Consider the following 17,550-nt stretch of genomic DNA (forward strand, 5'->3'; position numbering starts at 1 on the left):
ACCAGCAGGCTCTCGCATATAATGTTTTACAGGGTCAGCTCACCAGCAGGCCCTCGCATATAATTTTTTACAGGGTCAGCTCACCAGCAGGCCTTCACCTACAATCTTTTACAGGGTCAGCTCACCTGAAGGCCTTTGCATATAATTTTTTAGAGGGTCAGCTCACCTGCAGGCCCTCACCTACAACCTTTTAGAGGTTCAGCTCACCAGCAGGCCCTCACCTACAATCTTTTACAGGATCAGCTTACTAGCAGGCCCTCGCATATAATGTTTGACAGGGTCAGCTCACCAGCATGCCCTCGCATATAATTTTTTAGAGGGTCAGCTCACCTGCAGGCCTGTACCTAAAATATTTTACAGGGTCAGCTCACCTTCAGGCCCTCACCTAATTATACCTAATAGGTAATTTGCGCACATGCTGCCTTGCTTGGATGTGGTAGCCGTAGCCGTTTCTCAGGCTCCCTCTCTAGAATCGAACACTGATTCCCCCTTACCCGTGGTAATCGTGGTTGGCGCTGAAAGTAACAACAAAAGTTGATAGGGCAGACATCTGAATGGTGGCAGCACTTGCACTTTATATATAAGTAAATATACAGGAAAGAATGTTTCCTAAGAATTTTTTATCTAAAATCGATTTTATCTTTGGTTTTGTGCGTATTATTGTCAGTCTGTAAAAGTGGCATACTACTCGGACAACATTGTTCCCAGCAGCGACCTGGGAGTCCGAGATGCATCCAGACATCCTCCCCATGCTGTTCCCGAACCATTTCGATGGTGTTTCCATCAATTTCTGAACTTTTCCTATAAAGAGGGGAGGCTGCCTAGTTTAATGCTCGGGTTCTCCCATTGACTCCCATAGTGGTTGGGTGCTCGGTAGAGCACCCGAGCATCTCAATGTGTTCGGCCCAAGCCCCCAAGCACTATGGTGCTCGATCAACACTAGTAGGCAGATCCCGGTGAGTGATATCACCAACTGTGCCAACCGGTTCCATCCACTTACACTTTGCAGATATCCTATAGGCATCAGCACCATGCAGGGAGCACTTTTGATTTCTGTATCCCCCGTGCTACAACTGCAGGGTAGCATAGTAAAATATATGGTCATGAATATCATAGAAATGCAGCAATTCTATTGAGGAAAGTGAGTGTTAGAGTTGAATGTACAAAAGCCCTTACATTTACTAAATCACTGCCTGATCAGACAGCATATAAGCAGCCAGGTCCATAAGGCTAATAGGACAACGGGCACTAAAAAAATTTGTGCCATGTGTTAATCAATTCTATAAGCCAGGCCCATGTTTATGAATTCAATGAACTCATTAGAGGAGAGCTGAACTTGCCTCTTTCGACCTACTCTCCCCATCCTCGCTGTTGTCTCTGTATAGAGTGACTACCATCACCCCAGCATATTTTAAACATAGTTATACATAGTTAAAACATTCTGCTGCCACCTGGTGCCCTATCAATGACTGCTTTTCTGGGTTGAGAAGGAAGCTTGCATACATTTTCATGGAAGAAAAGCTATTAAGCATGGCTTGTCCAAGTATTGTCCCGTTTGCCATGTGTTAGCCATGTAATGTACACACTTAAGATGTTATTAGTGTAAGTACCTTCTTTTTAGGAAAATTAAGCCATTCAAATATTCTATAACATGTCAACGTGGAAAGTTGTTTCAATTGAATTTACTTTCAAGACTGTGATCCACATATCACCTAACATTTTAATGGTTGTCCTTTCTACATCTGAAACATTTTATATTAATGCTTTATATTTTCCTTTGCAGGATTTTTGACCAAAACATTTGTAGGGGAACAGGGTATTTTTTTCCCCACTAATTTTATTTTGACATTCTAGGTTCAACTTCAGACCACTAGAGTCAAACAAGATGTTAACAATGTTTCAAGTTTACAGGATATGAAAAGTCACAACTACAATTGTCATATAATTATGATAATATGTGAAGTAGTCCTCATTCAGAAACAATATATTCTTCGTAAACACTTTTTATGCTTAGGTGCATTAAAAAAAAAAACCTTTCAAGATTACAATTCTATTCTGTAAAAAAATAAATCCTAGCTGGTCTGTTTTTTTTTACAAGGTAAGGATTTCCATGTCCTTCACACTTTTTAGGCGGTGGTCAGACATGTGCACGGCCCATGTAACAGCTGCGTGAGATGGCTTAGCATGTATTCTCAACTGTCACTTTATACAATCTCCTCACCATGGTCTTCCCGGGGGAGGTGCTACAAGGGATTAGGGTCCTCTAATTTGGCGACTGGTGAGGGTCTAAGCACCTATCCAGTCAGCACACTACATTAAACAATCTGTTTTATCCAAGATGTGGAGGATTCACTAAATGATACTGGTCATAACAATATTATGACAAAACATGTCCACAGTCACTGGAAACGTAGCCCTATTATAAAAAATATTTTATTGAGTATTCTAAAATATTATCACAGTTGACAATAATGTGTGATCAGGCACATAAAGATAACACATACTAAAAGTGTGTGCAAAAGTTTTACCTAGTGTGCCAATGGTATCACTCATCCATACCAGATGGTGTTCAAATAGATTCTTGCTGATGATATCAGTATGGTCATCCATTCCTGGTGGTAAGGCCACAACTTAAGGCGTTAGCAAACTTTTGCATACAACTCCCTCTAGAGTGTCCTTCATAAAGTGCTTGCTATGATAAAGGCAACCATATAGATCTATACCCTTACTGAACCCTAGAAAACATCCTTAATATAGCATCCCAAATGCTCTTCAATCAGCTTGTGGGTTGGTCTCTTCAATTGATATAAGGAGTTAAAAAATGAAACAAAGAAAACTACTGTAGTTATGTAACCAAATCTCACATATTTTGCCACAAACCAAACACTGATCAGACTACTTTTTAAATAGATGGATCATTTTCCCAGTTTGCACCAAGGCAAATATAACCCCAGGGAGTTTAAGCTCCTTATACACTTATACTCCTGATCCACTGAAGAGACCAGATCATGCCTTCAGCACCAGGATTGGATGGCAGTGGTTGAATCCAGATAGGAGTCATTGCTCACACAATATAATAAATATGATTTTCTCATTTAATGGCCAATTTTAGAATATGATATAAACATTAAATTCTCACAAAGCAGCTATTATAAATCTTGACATGTTCCTTTTCTTCCCATTCAATATTTTCACCTGGTAGACACAAATATAAGTCTCCCATGCTGCCACCAGCCTTGGAAGCCCTTTATATTACTCCTATATTTACTACTTCACCTCTGCTCAAGAAGAGAAACATACCCAAAAGAACTGGTGTATCCAAAAGAATTGGTGCCTCATATCTTCCAAGAAAAGTGTATCTGAGGTACAGCTACAAAAGCTGGCTGGTTATTAACAAAATACCTTCCTTTAGTGCGGAGAGGTCAGTGACTCTTCACCCCTGACAACAAGTAGAAAGTGTGAAGGTGCTTGGTGTCACTATTCACCCTGTTGTCAGACAAAGGTTGAAAGAAAATTATCACTTTTATTATTTTTAGATGATTTTGAGGCATTTTTAAACTAACTTTGTTTACTTAACTAAATAAAATTAAAATTTTATTTAAATGTTTTAATATACTAGGACTGCATATTAAGCATGCTTCCATAGTGATGGGGTCTCGGAGATTCGCAAAATATGATTTGTAGATCAAAGCAGGTTGATCTAACTTACAGTGGATATAAAAAGTCTACACACCTCTAATAAAATGTCAGGTTTCTGTGATGTAAAAAAAATGAGACAAAGATAAATCATTTCAGAACTTTTTCCACCTTTAATGTGACCTATAAACTATACAACTCAATTGAAAAAGAAATTGAAATCTTTTAGGTAGAGGGAAGAAAAAAAACTATAAAAATAAACTAATATGGTTGCATAAGTGTGCACACCCTTAAACTAATACTTTGTTGAAGCACCTTTTGATTTTATTACAGCACTCAGTCTTTTGGGGTATTAGTCTCTCAGCATGATACATTTTGACTTGGCAAGATTTTCCCACTCTTCTTTGCAAAAACACTCCAAATTTCTCCAGATTGAGAGGGCATCTTCTGTGCACAGCCCTCTTCAGATCACCGCACAGATTTTCAATCGGATTCAGGTCTAGGCTCTGGCTGGGCCATTCCAAAACTTTAATCTTCTTCTGGTGAAGCCATTCCTTTGTTGATTTGGATGTATGCTTTGGGTCGTTGTCATACTGAAAGATGAAGTTCCTCTTCATGTTCAGCTTTCTAGCAGAAGCTTGAAGGTTTTGTGCCAATAATGACTGGTATTTGAAACTGTTCATAATTCCCTCTAGCTTAACTAAGGCCCCTGTTCCAGCTGAAGAAAAACAGCCCCAAAGCATGATGCTGCCACCACCACGCTTCACTGTGGGTATGGTGTTCTCTTGGGGATGTGCAGTGTCGTTTTTGCGCCAAACATATCTTTTGGAATTATGGACAAAAAGTTCAACCTTGGCTTCATCAGACCATAAAACCTTTTTCAACATGCTTTTGGGAGACTTCAGATGTGTTTTTGCAAAATATAGCCTGGCTTGGATGTTTTTCTTCGTAAGAAAAGGCTTCCGTCTTGCCACTCTACCCCATAGCCCAGACATATGAAGAATACGGGAGATTGTTGTCACATGTACCACACAGCCAGTACTTGCCAGATATTCCTGCAGCTCCTTTAATGTTGCTGTAGGCCTCTTGGCAGCCTCCCAGACCAGTTTTCTTCTCGTCTTGGTAATGTCACTTTTGCACCACATTTTCTCCACTTGATGATGACTGTCTTCACTGTGTTCCATGGTATATCTAATGTCTTGGAAATTCTTTTGTACCCTTCTCCTGACTGATACCTTTTAACAATGAGATCCCTCCGATGCTTTGGAAGCTCTCTGTGGACCATGGCTTTTGTTGTGGGATGCGACTAAGAAAATTTCAAGAAAGACCAACTAGAGCAACTGAACTTTATTTGGGGTTAATCAGAGGCACTTTAAATGATGGCAGGTGTATGCTGACTCCTATTTAACATTATTTTGAATGTGATTGCTTAATTCTGAACACTGCTACATCCCCAGTTATAAGAGGGTGTGCACACTCATGCAACCACATTATAATTTTTTTCTTCCCTCCACCTAAAAGATTTCAGTTTGTTTTTCAATTGAGTGGTACAGTTTATAGGTCACATTAAAGGTGGAAAAAGTTCAGAAATGATTTATCTTTGTCTCATTTTTTTACATCACAGAAACCTGACATTTTAACAGGGGTGTGTAGACTTTTTATATCTACTGTATGTAAAAAAAACACTTTTCCGGTTAGAAAAAGAAAAAAATTGTTAAAGGGGCTATCCACTTATATGTGCTCAGAGGTTATCTCAATGCTGGAAATATCTGGGTTTCTGCTATAGTCTTTAGGGGAACCTGGTGGCAAGTGTTCAGTTTTCCTGCAGCGTTACCACAGTTAAAATGATGCACTACGCAGTTCCCATGGATATCAGTGGGCTAAGCAGTTAAGGGAGGTCCACCGGAGTGAGAGATGCTCCTTGAGACTCCTATTATTAACTTTAAGTTCAAATATCGATCCAGCTAAAAAGATGTTTTTAACTTTCTTCCAAAAGAAAATGTTACACTATAATTTCTGATTAACCAAACTAAAATTATACAAACTTACAAAACTAAAGTTTGCAGTCAGCAAAAGTGATAATTTCCTTTTAAGGAGTTCAACTCAATTCGACACCTTGCAAGCACTTAAGGGTTTTGAGTGAAATATATACTTCAACATTTGTGTGTTCCTAGTGGTGCTTTCAGACATGATGTTGAGAACTAAGCTTGCTCTTCCATTGCTTAGCAATAATGGCTAACAAAGCTGCTGGCATTCTCCATTTTGTCAAGTCACTCTAGTTTCAGTCACATCTTCATTACATCATCACTCCATTTCATAGGACCACATTGAATGTCCACCTGTTTTTATTTTTTTTCTGCACAAACATGAGTATATTTACATGCGGCAGATTTGTGGGCCAGTCGCAGAAATTTCTGCAATTAATTTGACAATCTGTATTCATGTGAAGAAGGATCTCTTATAGGGCCTGATTCCCAGCAGTGTATGCCCATATGTCCTATTAGGGCATATGAACAGCATACATACATGTTTCCCACATGGGACTCTTTGGCAAGAGTGGAAGGCTGCTAACAAGCAGTATATCTTGCTTTAGCAAATTTGAGCCCACTCATCTAATACATGTACTCAAACTGTGAGGAAGCATTCTGCTTCTGCAGGGAAATCTATAGAAGAAAACTCCTACAGTAAAATCAACAATGGCGGAGAAGTGATAATTTTTAATCTGAAGAAGATTATCATCATGAGACCTTATAATTAAATATCTTCATTTGTCAGATTAAGGTGAACCTCACCAACCATGAACTGTTAGACCCCTTTCACACGGGCGAGTATTCCACGCGGGTGTGATGCGTGAGTTGAACGCATTGCACCCGCACTGAATCTGGACCCATTTATATTCTGCGTTTTTCATGTAACGCAGGCCCCATAGAAATGAATGGGGTTGCGTGAAAATCGCAAGCATCCGCAAGCAAGTGCGGATGCTGTGTGCGATTTTCACGCATGGTTGCTAGGTGACAGTCTATTCACTGTATTATTTTCCCTTATAACATGGTTATAAGGGAAAATAAAAGCATTCTGAATACAGAATGCTTAGTAGGTGATCAATTGAGGGTTAAAAAAAATTAACTCACCTTCTCCTCTTGATCGCATAGTTCCCGGTCTCTTCTTTACTTCTTTAATGATGAGCTGTGGGCTAAAGGACCTGTGGTGATGTCAGATCACCATGATGGACCATGTGATTGGAGCATGTGATCTGATGTCACCACAGGTCATTTAGCCCACAGCTCATCATTAAAGAAGTAAAGAAGAGACCGGGAACTACGCGATCAAGAGGAGAAGGTGAGTTAAGTTTTTTTTTTTTTTAACCCCTCCAGCACTATTATACTATGCATTCTGCATTCAGAATGCTATTATTTTCCCTTATAACCATGTTATAAGGGAAAATAATACAATCTTCAGAACATCAATCCCAAGCCCGAACTTCTGTGAAGAAGTTCGTGTTTGGGTACCAAACATGCGTGATTTTTCTCACGCATTACAATGTTTTGCACTCGCGCAGAAAAATTGCACGTGTTCCCACCCAGGGGGTCAGGTAATACTCATATTTGTCAGAACACCTACCAATAGTAAACCACAGAATAATAAAAATATATTATTTTATTAAATATCATTAAAATAGACATACAACAATTCAGAAAATAGTGACAATCATTTCGAAAAAAGGGGAGCAGCATTGGTATACATATACAATCAATGATAAGGAAGTGCCTTAACTAGAAATATATATCTATCAATAAATACATCCAAACAAAGTGCTAACTATTATAAAGAAAAATAATTCTCCACAAACAGAATAAAAAAATGCACTAATAAGAAATAAATAAAAATTAATAATACCCCAGCACACATTTGCCTAGGGCTTCCTCCAGAGGGTATGAAACACAGGTACAAAGCATCAAGGAGTCGGTTAATACTCATAGTCGGTAAACAGGAAGCGGCTAGCACACCTTTACTAGTTACACTAGTAAACTAGGAACCTAAGCTCGGGCAAGGAGTGAGATTACAGTCCAGCATTTATAGCAGAAGCTAATTAACAATTAGAAGCAGCCATAAAACTGCACAGAAACAGTTAGTGCTTAGGATAGAACTGTAAAGCAATGCTAGGACTGCTGCCTTTGCTTCACTGGTTGATCTCAAGGACATATGTCACAAAGAGCAGCTGCTATGGGGCTCTTGGCGAGAGGGTTCCCATTCTTGGATCGTCTTATCCCATTTAGTATTCACTACTTCTGGTACCATCTCCTCTTCAGAACTGCTGCATTGTTAGAAAAAAAGGGTGTGGAGTTGGCATTAGCTCTGTATTGGCCAAATCCACTGATTTTGGTGGGACAAGCCGACGACCTAATCTGTATGGTAGCCTCCCTATTCTCCACCAAAGACAGATGTGAGGGGAAAGAAGTTTTTTTTTTACAGTGGCTTTCTTCCCTCTCTTACCACAGCACAAGACAAACATTCAGCCAACATTTTCTTGTTATCTTAACACTAGCCCTTCTGTCCTAGATATAAAAAAATATGTCACCATAATGAAGGCCCCAGTTTGGTTATGGGGTCCTCTTATTCCATGTATGCCAATAACCAAATTGCATCCTCAATCACTAACAACTCAAGTCTAAAGTTCAATTTCCAGTCCAACAGTTTAGTTTTTCTTTTGAACTCCCAACTCAATACTTGACGGGTATGATTGGACTTCTTTTGAATACTATGCATCTTAAACCTTTCCTTAAAGATTCTTATAAACATGAAAATCTCAAAGCTTGTTCATAATGCAAAAGGTTGTCTACTGGTGGAAACAATGTCATTATGAATGGTACTGGAATGTAAAGTAACATTACGACCTAATATGTTATAGATTATAGGGGGACATGTCTTGTTCTCAGATATTTGGTATAAACATACAGATAGCTGTGTGAACAATATGCAATGTTTATAGTGGGATAATTTAGTATAGAGTGCTCCCTATAAATTTACCTATTGTGTAAATGTGTGGAAAAGAAATACATTTTTCTTTCATTCCTTCATTCATAAAATAGATGGGCTGACAAGCCTCAAAATTAACCTATTAAATGCTATATCCACATGTCTACCAATGATAGTGTGATTAAACCTGAGGGGTAACAGACGTCATCATTCTTTCAGCTAAATACGGTCATCTGCTTCAAGTTGTTTTTTTGTGAAAACCCCATATGCACTGTTTTACACAAAACAGATTGAACATGAAAGACCCAATAAGGAGAAATATTAAGGGAGTACATTTTCCTTTATGGGTCTCCACTACTAAGTAACAAAGGTGAACTTTTGTCATTTTTTAGCCTTCATCAGCAAGCATCCTTTTCTTCCAGCTACCAGTCAAAAATAAGGTATTGGCAAATGTGGTTTTATGTCAAATGTGTAAAGTTCTAATGAAAGAGTTCTCTGTGAGACCTGTCGCAACTCACCTCGTACAAAACCTATTGCAATATAAGTGTTGTGCTATACATAGGCTTTAACAGTTTGCATGAGCTATATGTGGCCGAATACAGATGGGCGGACTTTATTGCAGTGAAATGCTATTCTGATGTAAGTAAATATTAATAATAGAAATCAGGAGATTGTAAGCATGCATAAAGTGGGCAACCAATGTTGGCCATCCTCGTCTATAAGGAACATCTGTACAACCACTTTAATTGGTTGTTATTAGTACACACAAGACATATACTCATAGATCTGATAGATTGACCCCAGAGACAAGGTATTAGCTCCAAAGCTATCTCCAAATGGAGCTGTCATCTGTCAGATCTTTGGAGCCCCATCTTGTGTGAGAGGCTGGCATAGAGAAGGATCTGAAAGTGTCCTCGTGGTCAGTCCAGCTCTGACTGTCAACTATAAGTTTGCCATTCTCTATCTGGTTTCTGCGGTAGCATGACACATTTATTCAATCTAAAACTTTACAGTTACTTTCTTGTACTTTTTATTTCCTATTGCATGTGTACTATGTGCTGTACACAAGCCCGTCCATGATCAGATTTATATCTGCCCATGAACTACTGTAGGGTTTATGGAGGACCTGTTAGCTCTTCTGACACAACTATCTCAGAAAATACTTGTATTCCCGATGAAAACACAATTCTAGAGCAGCTAGATCTGTGTATTGTGCCACTCCTGTGCTATTCTTCCTAGAAATGTATTAATAAACTGACAACTGGTGTTACCAGCTGGGTGTGTGTCCCTATATAATCTGACACTGTCCCACATAGCATGATCGTGTCCGTGCTGCTGTTAGGGATTGCATATGGGGACAGCATGCATAATCATGCGTTTAGGCTGCGTTTATGGACTACTGTTTGAAATGTTGTGAACTTTCGTGGTTCTTTAGCAATCTGATTAACTTCAAATAGTGACATATGGTAAAAAAAGATATTAAACATATATCACAAGTGGCTCAACAACCGTATACCCTATGTGGTCAGTAGCCGCAAGCAGCAGGACATGTTTTATGTGCTTTTGACCGCCTGTAGAACAAGTGCAGTTATAACAACTTGGAAAGTGCCAGCTCTGTCTCAAAAAACCTATTTCCCCATTGACTTTTATTAGGACATGAGATACTGCTAACCACATCATGACTGTGCCCTACTGTTCTACCCTTAGACTGTGTAGGGACACGCACTCAACAATATAAATCGTGACACTATACATTTAGATACAATTCAAAATACAGGATATTTAAGCACTTTCCTATGGACCACCCCTATACAAGGACTGGAGCCTTCACAAAAGCCCACTTTGGTGTGGACCATGCATAAGCCCCACCTTTTTCACAGTCTGATTCATCGGATTGCCTAGATAAAAGTAGTACTTTTGCCAAGTATGTAACACTTAGTTGTCAGTTCATTTATACATTTATAGGAGGAGCGACAACACTAAGTTAAGAGGACAAAATGCTCCTGAATTATTTTATAGGAAATACAAGTATTTACTACAACCCACACGTCAGGATGGATGACATGTCCTCTTTAGCTACTTGAAACAGTAGCCAAATGCAAACAATGATCTACTGTGTACAGGCTGCTGCAGCCATTTAAGTGATAACCAGTTGTCAACTGTGGATTTCCTATTCCATTCTCATTAAATACTACTACACCTCACAGTGCTGAATAGTTTTCTTTGCTTTTAGTTCTTCTAGCCAAGCCTATTCTTCCAGTACTGCTGCCAAAGGTCCCATGCCTTATGGAGGGCACACTGAGCCTTCAGCTCCTGCTGCCAAGCCTCGAGTAGTAACCACTGCGAGTATCAAACCATCTGTTTATCAGCCAAGCCAAGGTGAGAAAATGCAAGACTAACTGATGTTCTGCAATAATGTATTTATCTAGTAACAATAGTGAGAAGCTGAGGTTCAAACAGGCACAATACACAGGAAGATGTGTACTTTGTACTGGGAATGACACTTCAAACAGAATGTGTCCGATGTCAAATAAGATCTTTCATATGTGAGCAGGCGCCCCAATGAATGGGCCATGATTATAGGGAGTGAACATTCCCCATAATTTCCCTGTATAAAGATGCCATGATTATCGGGAGAATATATCGTTGATGTGGCACCCAAAAGTATTATTTTTGGATAGCAGATTCTCCAGCATAAATAAGGATCTTCTGGCCAGAGACAATGCTTCTTCATAGGACCGAGCAATCACAATAGTGATCGCTAGAGATGAGCAAAGTTAGGAAAAATTCGATTCGGCTGCTTCACCAAATTTCACAAAGAAATTTGATTTGTGATTAATTACCTCATCACGAAGCACATTCCTTGGTATACAGCGGGGGCAATGACAGGGAACGGCAATTGCACCGCCTCCGGCATTGAACCCCTCAGATGCTGCGTTTATCAAATAAGGCCTTTGTGGGGATTATCAATAAAAAAAAACGCATATACTCACTTTATCCATTTGATTGTGGAGAGGCCGTTACGGCCATCTTGATTAAAGACACTGTGATGACATCCCACATAAAAGTTTCTGCAATTAAGATGGCCACGACGGCTTCTTCACGCGCAAATGGATGAAGTGGGTATGTTTTTTCTTTTTTACACCATTTCAGGAAAAATAGATTCAATTAACACAAAGCGCAAGGAAATTCAGTTTTGGGGCGAATCAAATTTTTCCTGAAATTCAGATCGAAGTTGACTTCAGATACGTCGATTGGCTCAATACTAGTAATCACTTATCCCCACAGAGAGGAGATGATTGCTGCATGTAAAAGCAGATTCGCGAACAGTGAATTCCCAATAATTGCCTGCTCAGTTGGCCATGTAAAGGTGTTTTTATCATTTCCATTCTGACCCTGATTATAAGCAGACCCCCATTCTTTGATGCTGAGGTTCCCTAAAAGGGCATATGTTTTGGGCTTTCTTCCATGAGGCACTATGGGGGTGTCCCATCCCACCGCATACACAATGAGATGGGAGTAGGCACCGACCCTAGGCTTATGGAAGCAGCTGAGCGGGCAGCCACTATGCTCTTTCCATAGCTTTAGTGAGTGGCAGCTACACAAACAGCATAGCTGAACAAGCATCCGTTCTTCTATTACTTCGGAGTTATGGAAGCAGGGTAGCTTGTTCTACGGCGCTGTTTGTGTAGCCCCTATTTACTACAGTAGGAGGCAGGGTGCTGGTCCACTTAATCACCTAGAGCCGGTGCTTAGTCGCCTAGGGCTCACCGTGACAACAGCATGATGGTGCAACCCCTTTAATAAAGAAAAGGTGTTTTTTAAATAATAGTTTTTTTCTAAATAATCATGTTTATTCCTCATTTTACATGGTTCTTTTTTAACAAATTTTACCGATTGTTACCCTTTTTCCCATATAATTAATAATGAATTGTATTTCATTGTAATATTGTATTTTTTCATTCCAAGTCTTTACTGCATGTACATTTAAAATGAACAGGCAGCTGCTAGGGCATACAACTCATGATCGGCTAGGAAGGGGACCCCCTCCCCCTTGTGATATTGTGGCACCACACAGGTTAAACATTGCTGACACATGGTGACGGCTTTCAATTAGAGATGCCCCCTTGGGTGATGATGTTGGCACAACTGCTGTGCCCCCACGATGATCACTGTTCTGGGGGCTAACTAAAAGTAGGGTTGTTGCGGATATCGAATTATTGATACCCAATCGATACTTTTGTACCAGATTCGATACCCAGATTTGACATTACCGATACTAGGCTACACTACTGCACAGCCTAGTATCACAGAACATGGAGCTCCATGTTCTCCTCAGCAGAAGAGGGAAGAAAGAGTCTTTCCCTCCCCCCTGTGCCGCTGCTGCCACCAATGAGTAGAGAGGGGCGGAGGAGGGGAGGAGCTGTGGCCACTGCACCACCAATGATGATAACTAAATCATTAATACAAATACAGGAGGCGGATGCCAGCTGCAGAATCACATAGCCGGCATCTGACCTCTATGATAGGGCACTGCGATCCACGGCAGTTAACCCCTCCGGTGCAGCACCTGGGGGGTTAACTGCCGCGGATCAGCGGATCGCAGTGCCCTGTCATAGAGGTCAGGTGCCTGCTATGTGATTCTGCCGCCAGCACCCGCCTCCTGTATTTGTATTAAAACGTTACTTATCTTCATTGGTGGCGCAGTGCACCCCCCCCCCCCCACTTCCCCAGTACTAAAAACATTGGTGGCGCAGTGCGCCCCCAAACCTCCCAGTATTATAATCATTGGTGGCAGTAGCCACAGGGTCCCCTCTCCCCTCCTCCTCATTGGTGGTGCAGTGGCAGTTGTGATCGGAGCCCCAGCAGTGTAATCCTGGGGCTCCGATCGGTTACCATGACATCCAGGACACTACTGAAGCCCTGGCTGCCATGGCAATCTCCTTGCTGCTGTGTGTACTATGCACAGGGCAGCAGGGAAAGTGTGAAGTCCTATTCTTCCTAATAGAGATCGATTAGGGTGAATAGGACAAGGGATCAAAAGATCCCAGATTCTAGCCCCTAAGGGGGCTAATAGCTATTAAATAAAAAGTAGGGGAAAAAAAACCACTAAAATATTAAGTTTAAATCACCCCCTTTCCCAATTTTACATATAAAATATATAAACAATAAATAAACATATTACATATTGCCACGCCCAAAAAAGTGGTAACTATTAAAATATAAAAAAAATCTCCTATGCGGTGAACGACGTAATAGAATAAATTTTTAAAAAAAACGCGCGATTCGCCATTTTTTTGTCACCTTGTTCCCCCAAAAAATTGGATCGGACGATTATGGGCCGAACGTTCCATAAAATGTGGAATGCTACTTTTTTTGTGTTTTATTGGTTTTTATCTGTGGTATCGAATGGTATCGAGTATTGCAATACTTTTTTATGGTATCTAAATCGAATCTAAATTTTGGCATCGCAACAACCCTAACTAAAAGTTCTCAGTGCTATACATTTAGAGCAAACGGTTCCAAGGGGTTGGAGGCTACATCTTTGGTCAAGCAGTGGGGCAATTGCTAGAACATGACACTTTTTAAAAATGCTACAAATCTATATTTATATTTGAGTTGGGATAATGTGTACATCGTTATGGCAGCTACATTCCACTAGGTGGCGCACAAACCCATAGGTTTCAATAGTATGAACAAACCTATTTGGCAACGTGAAAGAACAATTCTACCTCAACATACAATTTATTAGAGAGGAGTGATGGCTCTCAGCATATGACATTCTTCTCTTCCATATTCAGCACTATCATTTTTTTTTCTCAGCGCCAAGAAATACAGCCAAGGAATTTTATTTCCACACCTGCTTTCTCCTATTTGCCAATACTTGTAAAGTGAGTGATTTGGCTAATAGGCATATATTAGGTAATTGCTGTACATTACAGCCTGTAATGGAACTTCCTTATAGCCTTCACAGGGAATAACTACAGCAATAACAGCTCCTATGAGGCCCAGCCGCTTAAGGGCTCATTTTGGTGCAGAAAAGCAGCAAAAGAGACAAAAAGTTTAACTAGGTTGTTAAAGGGAACCTGTCACATTGTACATGCAATCCTATCTGTGGGAAGTATGTGACAGAGCAGGAGTTGCGGAGCAATATACGGTAGTGGGAAAAGATTCAGGAAAACCTTTAGTTCATTTAAAGGGACACTGACAGGGCCAATAAGCATATTGAGGTCTATATAGGTCACTACAGGTCTTATAATGGGTATTACAATCATATAAGTATCCCCCCTGTCCACATTACACATACAGTAAACTTTAAGTTTTATAACCTGCTCCAACGGTCTTCAATCTGCACAAGGGGTGGCGTTTCACCTCTCTTGCGCCCAGCCAGCCTCCCCCAACTGCCGATTTGAAGCGCCGCCCAGCTCATGAATATTCAGTTTGCTGGGCGGCTTCTGCAGTCCCCACTCTGAACCGCTGCGCTGAACAGTGCCCTGTGCATGCGCCGGATCTTGTGAAGTCGGGGACAGTAAGCGCCGCCCAGCGAAGTGAATATTGATGAGCTGGGCGGCGCTTACTGTACCGGACTTCACAAGATCCGGCGCATGCGCCGGGCACTGTTAAGCGAAGCGCTTCAGAGCGGGGACTGCAGAAGCCGCCCAGCAAACTGAATATTCATGAGCTGGGCGGCGCTTCAAAGCGGCAGTTGGGGAGGCTGGCTGGGCGCAAGAGAGGTGAAACGCTGCCCCTTGGGCAGATTGAAGACCGTTGGAGCAGGTTATAAAACTTAAAGTTTACTGTTTGTATAATGTGGACATGGGGGACACTTATATGATTGTAATACCCATTATAAGACCTGTACTGCCATATATAGACCTCAATATGCTTATTGGCCCTGTCAGTGTCCCTTTAAATCTCTGCTCTTTCTATGCTTAAGAGTCCAGTGGGCGGGTCTACTTTGTAATTGACAGTTGCTATCTCAGTGGTGCCTGTTGAAACCAATGGACTGTCCTTGTAATACATGGAGTCCTCCAGAGAGATACTCTTGGTAGCTATTCTGGGCCCAGAAATGACATTCCTGAATTCAGTACATGGTGTCTAATATGAGAATACTAAATCAGACATACTGACTGACTACTGTACCCACAAATGGGAAGGCGCTCCATACATATGAATTTGTAAAGCTGGTATCCAGTTCAATGGGAGCCATATGAATTAACAGCCAGTTAGCGCCAACCACCATAACATACTGTATATTGTGGATCTGTTCCCAGAGCAACCTTACAGTACTGTAGACATGATGGTTCAGCCATTCATCGCCTAGACTACCAGTGATATTGCCATAAATATTAGCACTGTCCCCTAAATGTTTTGGTAAGGTAACATAATGGGCATTTTGCCATGTCTACCGTGGGCCCCAACACATTGGCCGGTGACGTTCTGCGGTCTGGCTCCTCCCTGTGCCTATTACACAACATTAGTCGAGTTCCTCAGTAGTTAGAAGGTGTGCAGGTTAGGCTTTCTTCATATCCACATCAGAGATGCCGTTAGAAGCCTCCTTTGCAAACTCCATATTTTTGGGGAAACTGCGCTGCATGCAACACCACATTTTCAGCCAAGATGATGAACACTTTGGCTGAACCGGACTGACTCAATTACAAGTTAGAGGGGTCCTTCATGATCTGCTGGTGTGCATGGAATGTGTCACGCCTTTATGGCTTTGGTTATACACAGTGGCGTCACATTGTTATGGCGAGAATAACTGCCGTGTGCATAATGGACAGAAGTTAGACGGACAGGGAGTGACTCAATAAGGTCCTGGTAGGTTGTCACAGGTGCTGACTGCAGTGCATCTTCCAGCTGCAGGAGGGTGTGCGCGGGAGGATCCGACATCAGGGGCACGAGCCCAAGGCATATGTCTACCCCCAACCCCCCCCCCCCCCCCTTTAAACTGGGCTCCTCCACTCCCAGTATGGCTCTATTCACACGTCCGCAAATGGGTCCAGACCCATTCATTTTCTATGGGGACGGAATGGATGCGGACAGCACACCACGGACGTGTGGATGGAGCCCTATATATGTATATCTCCTCCACTCACAGTATATATGCACTGGTCCTCCACTCACAGTATATACACATTATTCCTCCACTCACAGTATATATGTACAGATCCTCCACTCACAGTATATATGCACTGGTCCTCCACTTACAGTATATATGTGGTACAGATCCTCCACTCACAGTATATACACACTATTCCTCCATTCACAGCATATATGTACAGATCCTCCACTCACAGTATATATGTACAGATCCTCCACTTACAGTATATATGCACTGGTCCTCCACTGACAGTATATACACACTATTCCTCCACTCACAGTATATATGCACTGGTCCTCCACTCACAGTATATACACATTATTCCTCCACTCACAGTATATATGTACAGATCCTCCACTCACAGTATATATGCACTGGTCCTCCACTCACAGTATATACACACTATTCCTCCACTCACAGTATATATGTACAGATCCTCCACTCACAGTATATATGTACAGATCCTCCACTTACAGTATATATGCACTGGTCCTCCACTGACAGTATATACACACTATTCCTCCACTCACAGTATATATGCACTGGTCCTCCACTCACAGTATATACACACTATTCCTCCATTCACAGTATATACACACTATTCCTCCACTCACAGTATATACACACTATTCCTCCATTCACAGTATATACACACTATTCCTCCACTCACAGTATATACACACTATTCCTCCATTCACAGCATATATGTACAGATCCTCCACTCACAGTATATATGTGGTACAGATCCTCCACTCACAGTATATATGTACAGATCCTCCACTCACAGTATATATGTGGTACAGATCCTCCACTCACAGTATATACACACTATT

General features: G+C 41.1%; 1 protein-coding gene across 15 annotated transcripts in view; it reads left to right on the forward strand.

The window, feature by feature from the left end:
• LDB3 (LIM domain binding 3) overlaps positions 1-17,550 on the forward strand; it is a 205,526-nt gene that overhangs the window by 162,523 nt on the left and 25,453 nt on the right. For 10 of the 15 annotated variants that reach the window (XM_044300293.1, XM_044300294.1, XM_044300292.1 and 7 more), the window contains 2 exons: positions 9,006-9,053; positions 10,847-10,992. In XM_044300293.1, the coding sequence (XP_044156228.1) occupies positions 9,006-9,053; positions 10,847-10,992 (194 nt within the window). The remainder of the gene's footprint in view (positions 1-9,005; positions 9,054-10,846; positions 10,993-17,550) is intronic. The other 5 variants (XM_044300297.1, XM_044300298.1, XM_044300300.1 and 2 more) reach the window with 1 other exon arrangement.

Source organism: Bufo gargarizans, chromosome 6 (assembly GCF_014858855.1).
Source record: "Bufo gargarizans isolate SCDJY-AF-19 chromosome 6, ASM1485885v1, whole genome shotgun sequence".
Taxonomy (NCBI): domain Eukaryota; kingdom Metazoa; phylum Chordata; class Amphibia; order Anura; family Bufonidae; genus Bufo; species Bufo gargarizans.